This window comes from Bufo bufo, chromosome 9 (assembly GCF_905171765.1).
Source record: "Bufo bufo chromosome 9, aBufBuf1.1, whole genome shotgun sequence".
NCBI lineage: Eukaryota > Metazoa > Chordata > Amphibia > Anura > Bufonidae > Bufo > Bufo bufo.
The window spans coordinates 143,497,030-143,505,174 of record NC_053397.1 but is presented as its reverse complement, the minus strand read 5'-3'; the positions used below and the strand labels follow the sequence as shown (position 1 = coordinate 143,505,174).

The 8,145-nt window shown below is 41.8% G+C and overlaps 1 protein-coding gene across 1 annotated transcript in view; it reads right to left on the bottom strand.

Moving 5' to 3' along the window:
* Positions 1-901: 901 nt before the first annotated feature.
* PICK1 (protein interacting with PRKCA 1) overlaps positions 902-8,145 on the bottom strand; it is a 96,249-nt gene continuing 89,005 nt past the window's right edge. The window contains exons 12-13 of the mRNA XM_040406569.1: positions 4,222-4,366; positions 902-1,535 (exon numbers count right to left, since the gene is read on the bottom strand). Of these exons, the coding sequence (XP_040262503.1) occupies positions 1,312-1,535; positions 4,222-4,366 (369 nt within the window). The 3' untranslated portion in view covers positions 902-1,311. The remainder of the gene's footprint in view (positions 1,536-4,221; positions 4,367-8,145) is intronic.

Genomic DNA, 8,145 nt, shown 5'->3' with positions numbered 1-8,145 from the left:
AATAACATGAATACCCCATGGTGGAGCGAGGTGGAGAAAAAAAACCCCTGAATAATTAAAGTAATTTCCTATCGATTTCAACAGTATGTACATAAATATTAAAGAAATAATGCAAGTATTAAGAATACTATGACTGCATTGTACACCACCTGAGATTTCAGCAATGAGATTTGCTTTATTTACAAAGAATACATAATCACGCAGGTTCATAAAATGTAATTACCAATCAAATAAAGCTCGTATTACTTACAGCCTTTACTATTGCCAAACAAAAAATATTTTTGGGGACAGTAGTGCAGTGTGGAGGAATTGCTTACTCCAACCTGTCCAGCTGTGGCTTTCCACAGAGCCCATCAGAAATTAGCTTAGGCTACTTTCACACTTGCGGCAGAGAGATCCGGCAAGCAGTTCCGTCGCCGGAACTGCCTGCCGGATCAGGCAAAAGGTATGCTAACTGATGGCATTAGTAAGACTGATCAGGATCCTGATCAGTCTTAAAAATGCCTGATCAGTCGAAAAAATGCATTGAAATGCCGGATCCGTCTTTCCGGTGTCATCCGGCAAAAACGGATCCGGCATTTATTTTTTCACCTTTTTTTTCAGTCTGCGCATGCGCATACCGGAAGGACGGATCCGGCATTCCGGTATTCTGAATGCCGGATCCGGCACTAATACATTCCTATGGGAAAAAATGCCTGATCCGGCATTCAGGCAAGTCTTCAGTTTTTTTAGCCGGAGATAAAACCGTAGCATGCTACGGTTTTCTCTTTTGCCTGATCAGTCAAAACGACTGAACTGAAGACATCCTGATGCAAACTGAACGGATTACTCTCCATTCAGAATGCATGGGGACATACCTGATCAGTTCTTTTCCGGTATAGAGCCCCTGTGACGGAACTCTATGCCGGAAAAGAACAACGCAAGTGTGAAAGTAGCCTAAGTCTATTTTGTTACTTATTTTGCCACATTTCTGAGATTTTAAAGACTGGTATTTTATATACTTGTAAGTTGAAGTAAACAGAGCACAAATTAAGAAATGTTGGGGCCATGGAGGCCATGCCCCCATGCACTGTGAGTGGTGGAAAATCATAAAAAGGAATGCATTGTTGCGCATAAGCCTGCTTGAGCAAATGTTACGACTTTGTATACCAGCATACAGTTTTAGTACATAACAACCCCCCCTTCCCCTATCTATAAAGTCTACTTCTGGGTGAATAGAGTTCTTAACTAGGAACAACATTTTTTTTTAAACCAAGAATAAATTACTTTTTACTCCAAAACCATAAAGCATTACAATCTTCTTTTTGTATGTTATGCATCATCAATTAATTTCTCTTCTTTCTCTTCTTCATTCCTTTTCTCCAAATCTTCCTCCTCATCTGTAAATAAATCATTCTGGCCATAAGCAAGGGTAGTGTGGGCCAGGTCCACTTCAATTGGGAAAATATCCGCCTCCTTCAGAACCTCATAGCACTGGTCATCATATTTAGACATTGCCGAAACAAAACGCTGAAGCTGGAACACTATATCTTGAACTGAAGGGAAGAGGCAGTGCAAGAACAAATTCTAAAATTAATATTACAGAACCCAAAAATACATTCACAGATGTTATTCAAAGCACAATAATTAGTAGCACTGTAAAGCTGTATGCACTGGACTCAGTCCTCTGAAATCGGGGAAGCCTTTTCCAGAGCATGATGTAGTGCTGTTCCTGGCATGAAATACATGGCTCCTACATTACGCTGTAATATGGCACTGTACATTTCCAGTATTACTGCCAGGAAACGCAGTCACTTTCTTAATTCAATAAGATTTGTGGTAATTCCTCATATACTGACATATGCAGATGCAAAAATATGACCTTCTAAATCCTAATACTTAATGAAAGGGTCAGCTCTGCAAAAGTGAGTATTGTAGGCTGAAAAGAGTATGACTGCAATGTACGTAGATCTAATTATCATCTTTAAATTGCAGTGTATGAATACACGTAGTGAGGCACATTTACTAAAGACTGGTTTCAGATGTCAGTTTTAGGCCTCTTTCACACAGGCATCGCGTGTGAGGGCTGGATAGGATGCGGGTGCGTTGCGGGAAAATCGTGCGATTTTGCCTGCGAGTGGGGTGAGTATTGTATGCGATTGCGTTCTTCAGTTTTTTCCGCGCGAGTGCAATGCATTTTGCACACGCGTGAAAAAAAAAACTGAGTGTGGTACCCAGACCCAAACCCGGACATCTTCACTGAAGTTCGGGTTTGGGTTAGGTATTCTATAAATTTAAATATTTTCCCTTATAACATTGTTATAAGGGAAAATATTAGCATTCTTAATACAGAATGCTAAGTAAATTAGGGATGGAGGGGTTAAAAAAAATAAAATAAAAAAATAAACTCACCTCATCTACTTGTTTGCGCAGCCCGGCTTGTCTTCTTTGAGGACCTGGGAGAAAAGGACCTCTGGTGACGTCACTGCGCTCATCACATGGTCGATCACTATGGTGATGGACCATGTGATGAGCGCAGTCACGTCACCAAAGGTCCTTTTCTCCCAGGTCCTCAAAGAAGACAAGCCGGGCTGCGCGAACAAGTGCATAAGGTGAGTTTAATTTTTATTTTATTTAACCCCTCCATCCCTAATTTACTTAGCATTCTGTATTAAGAATGCTATTATTTTCCCACGCGGAATTCTCGCCTGTGTGAAAGGGGCCTTAATGAAAAGTCTGTTGGAGTAAGATGTACACAACTTGTACTAAGATGTGTGCCAAAAACGGACATGCACACCAGCTATAGACTGGAGTACATTTCAGCTGTACACCAGCTTTCTGAAGTGAATTATATTAAATGTGTTTGGCCCATTACGGGGTTTTTTTACGTTTCATGTGAGGTGAAAATAAATAAATAAATAAATAAATCACTAAAAGTCACATATTTTTGTGCAAAATGCCTTGAACTAAACACTCTGTTGCTAAACTTTTAACATTCACCTTTTTATGGCTCCCAGTGATCTGACACTGGCAATCTCTAGATAATAACCACTTTATATAAAGTTTTATACTGGTCACAACTGCTCACCAAGTGTATAGAAAGACATCGAAACATAATACAAAATAGATTATTGGTAGACAGTTCATAATCTGCCTGAAAAAGCCGATGCAAGTTAAAGATGTATTCCCACATTTATGACATATCTGCATAATATGCCATAAATGTATGGTAGAAGCAGGTCCCACCTCTGAGACCTGCATCTGTGTGGAGAACATTGCCCCCTGCCGACCTGCTGCATGCAGGCGGACATTGACTGGAGTTCTGTTCACTTCTATGGAAGTTACAGAAACTGCAGAGCAGGCATGCTCAGATTCCCATGGTAGGGAATGGAAAGAATGGAACATCTGAATGGAGAGGTGGTCACATACACTGCCAAACTTGAGCAGCCCTAGATGGGAATAACCAAGTAGTTTTGTCTATATAATGCTAAACTTATAGCATGTGGTTAAAATATAAAACATAGTGAAGACAAAAAAGTGAAATGTTCACAAGGAAGCCTATCTGTTCATCACTTTAATTTTCTAACCTATGCTAGGAAAATGTAGAGACCCTAACTGGTATAAGTAATGCCATTATTCCATTGCCCCAGTTTATACAGACAGAACGCTTAGGGTACTTGCACACTGGGGCGGGTTTACAAACAGAATTTTTGTACAGATTTTAGTGTGGATTTCACTGTGTTTTAACACCAAATTCTGCATATTTTACTTAGGAATTTGTGGGTTTTGATGCAGTTTTGCTCAGATCTCACCCTTTTCCTTGTGAAGATTAAAATCTGCACTTAAAATCCACACAAACAATTGACATGCTACAGATTTCAAAATCAGCATGGCAGGTCATTTCTGCATGGAAAATAATGGTAGCTGACAAATCTAATTCACTTTGCAGGTACCGTATCATGCCTTAGTCACATAGTCCATGTTAGGTCAGTGATTCCCATCAGTGATTTTGAGCCAAAACCAGGTGCGGCTCTAAACACAGAACAGGTGCAGATCTTTCCCTTATACCCTATGTGTGTAGCCTCCACTCCTGGTTTTGGCTCACATTCACTGACGTGTGAATAAGGCATTACACTGTGGTATTTCTGCGCTACAACCAATCTGACTGCAGACATAATTTTTGCCAAGATCAGCACCAAGGCCGTGAGTAAGCATCTAAAAGAGACAGTGCATAAGCCTTACCATGTTTCTGGTCCAGAAGTTCTATCTTTTCTAAGACGTCTTTTCTCATCTTAGCAAACCGTGCTCGTGCTTCTTGTCGACATCTTAAGATCAAGCGATACTCATAATTTCCTGTACTAACACGGTACAAAGGCTCTCCTAATGCCTAGAAAAGAAAAAGTCCTTTTTTTTTTTTTTTTTACAGTGAACACATATATGGTATTACATTTGCTTTGGAAAAATCTACTGCTTTTCCTGTTGTATTCTATTATTTCCTACTGTGTTGTTTTCTAGAACTTAGATATTGATGACCTCTCCTTAGGATATATCATCAATGTCAGATCAGTGAGAGTCTGACACCCACACAGATCAAAAATGGAAACTATATAGTGGATGGTGCTGGAAGCAGAAGGCTCTGCCCACTGTGTAGTGGCCTTGCTGGGGTACCTTAGCTCAGCCCCCTTCAATTGAATGAGAGTTGACCTGCAGTACACTGTTGCCAGAAACTACACAGTGGACGGAACCTTCCATCCCCTGTACAGTTTCCGATGCCATTGTTTGCCTGATACAGAAGACCTGTGGGGATGGCAGATGTTCAACATCAATATGTAAATACCAGAAAACTCATTTAAATATTGATTATTTATCCTCAGGAAAAGTCAAATATCTGATCGGTGGGGGTCCGCCTCCCGCACCTCCAATAATCAGCTGTTTCCTGCACCCTCCAGCGCCAGAACTAGCACTTTGAATAGATCCTGAAGCACAGCTCCATTCAAAGTGTAGTGGCTGTACTGGGTTACTGCAGCTCAGCTGCCATTTCACTTGAACGCTGCCTCCTCTCATTATTATTATTCCAAAAAGTTCCATTCATTCCATGACGCTGTTCATATGGAACGCTACACACAGCATATAAGACTCTCACCTACAGTGGAATACATAATACTGTATAAGACCAGTGCAATAAGCCCGAACAAGATGAGTTATAAACTGGTACAGAAAGAGAGACGCCCCTGCCTCTGAGGGCTTACAAATTACAAAGGATGAGGGGAGGATAAAGTGGGTGAGGGTAAAGCTAGACATTCGGTGGTAGAGCAGCAGCAGGGTTACTGTAGGATGTAGGTTTGTCTAAAAAGGTGGGTTTTCAGGTTTCTTTTGAAGGTTTCCACTGTAGGTGAGAGTCTGATATGCTGGAGTAGAGTTCCAGAGTTTAGGCGAGGCACAGGAAAAATCATGGATGCAATTGTGGGAAGAGCAGATAAGAGTAGAGAAGGAGATCTTGTGAGGATGGGAGATTGTGTGTGTGACGGTACTGGGAGATCAGGTCGCAGATGTACGGAGGGGACAGGTTGTGGACTGCTTTGTATGTCATAGTTAGTGTTTAGTACTTGATTCTCTGGGCAACGGGGAGCCAATGAAGGGACTGGCACAGAAAAGAATAATGGGCAGAGGTGAATTAGTCGGGCAGATAGATTGAAAGGTGCAAGAGCACTAGATGGGTGGGCACAGAGGAGAATGTTACAGTAGTCTAGGCAGGAGATAATGAGGGCCTGTACAGTACAAGCATTTTTTCAGACTCCGGGTTAAGAAATGTGTGGATCTGAGAGATATTTTTGACTTTGAGGCGACAGGAGGTGGAAAGAGCTTGGAAGTGCAGTTTGGGAACAAAGGACAGAGCAGAATCAAATGTTAACCCAAGGCAGCGGACTTGCTTGACCGGAAAGAGTGTGCAGCCATTGACTGTGATAGATAGGTCTGTTAGGGGGCCTTAGTGAGATGGGGAAGATGGACAAATTCTGTTTTCTCCATGTGAGAGGCGAAGGAGAATATAGCAGATAGGCATTGCGGAATTCTGGATAGTAAGGAGGTGATATCTGGACTTTGTGTGCCGTCAGCATAGACGTGATACTGAAAGCCATGGGACTCTATGAGCTGTCCCAGGTCAAAGATGTAGATTGAGATGAGCAGGGGTCCTAGAACAGGGCCTTGAGGGACACCAACAGAGAAAGGGTGAGACGAGGAGTAGTGTGTGAGTGGGAGACATTACAAGGATTGTCCAGCCGTTAATATTGACAACCTATCGTCAGGATATCATCAATAGTTGATCGATGGGGGTCCAACATCCGACACTCCTGCTGATCAGCTGTGAAACGAGGAGGCAGTGTTCCATGTAAGTGCTGCTTCCTGGTTTTCACACTATGCCTTGTCTCATGTGGAGCAATAGCGTAGTGTAATTACAAACACTCACTCCATTTACTTCAATGGAGTGAGTACTCGTCATTACACTGCACTTCCGAGACGAAGTGCAGGGTAATGAACAACAAGCAGCACTGTCATGGAGAACCGTCTTCTCGTCTCACAGCTGATCAGTGGTGGTGCCAGGTGTGTCAGACCCCCACAGATCTGATATTGATGACGATAGGTCATTAATATTAATGGCGGGGTGATCCCTTTAAATGTTCGGTCTGTCAGGTATGAGATGATCCAGGAGAGGGCCAGGTCTGTGACGCCAAGAGATGAGAACGTTTGTAACAGAAGGGAGTGGTCAACTGTGTCAAAGGCAGAGGACAGATCAAATAGGGAAATGTGGACATTTTAAGCTTTTGGCTTTTTAAAATATTTTTAGAAATGAAAAAAATAAATAAAAAATGTGCGTTTCTATATTTTCCACACAAAACAAATTATACAAACTACAGCTAAAATTAATACCCATATTTTTAAAAAATTTTATGAGAGAAAAAGGAAACAAATGTGTATACATTTGTATATTTTACATACAAATCTGCTATACTATTACTAACACTAATAACTTTAGGTATAACTATTTATTTATTTTACTTTTTAATTAATTTACAGTCAGCAGGATCACAGTTCACTTTATAGCCAGCAGAAGTTGCTCTCACGTAGCTAAAAGCACCCCTACTGGCTTTATATACTTCTAAGGCTACTTTCGTTGCCGGAACTGCCCGACGGATCCGGAAAGCCGTATGCAAACGGGTATCATTTGTTTCCGGATCAGTCTGACAAATGCATTGCAATACCGGATCCGTCTCTCTGGTGTCATCCGGAAAAACGGATCCGGTATTTATCTTTTTCACAGATTTAAAGCTCTGCGCATGTGCAGACCGGGAAACCGGATGTGGCATTTCAATTGAAATTAATGCCAGATTCGGCAAGTGTCCCGGAATTTTGGCTGGAGAAAATACTGCAGCATGCTGCGGTATTTTCTCCGGCCAAATACCATAAAAGGGACTGAACTGAAGACATCCTGATGCATACTGAACGGATTGCTTTCCATTTAGAATGCATTGGGACAAAACCCAATGCATACAGTTTTTTTCCGGTATTGAGCCCCTATGATGGAACTCAATACCGGAAAACTTTAACGCTAGTGTGAAAGTACCCTAATTCACACAGGATCGTTGTGACAAGTCACATGCCTGGAGACCACTTCGGTTGGTCTCCGGGATCTTCACTGTGACTGCAGCTGTCTAGATGAAACCAAAGTTGAGTTGTTTGGAAGAAACACACAACACTATGTGTGGAGAAAAAGAGGCACAGCACACCAACATCAAAACCTCATCCTAACTGTGAAGTATAATGGTGGGGGCATCATGGTTTGGGGCTGCTTTGCTGCGTCAGGGCCTGGACAGATTGCTATCATCGAAGGAAAAATGAATTCCCAAGTTTATCAAAACATTGTGCAGGAGAACTTAAGGCCATCTGTCCACCAGCTGAAGCTCAACAGAAGATGGGTGTTGCAACAGGACAACGACCCAAAGCATAGAAGTAAATCAACAACAGAATGGCTTAAACAGAAGAAAATACACCTTCTGGAGTGACCCAGTCAGAGTCCTGACCTCAACCCGATTGAGATGCTGTGGCATGAACTCAAGAAAGTGATTCACACCAGACATCCCAAGAATATTGCTGAACTGAAACAGTTCT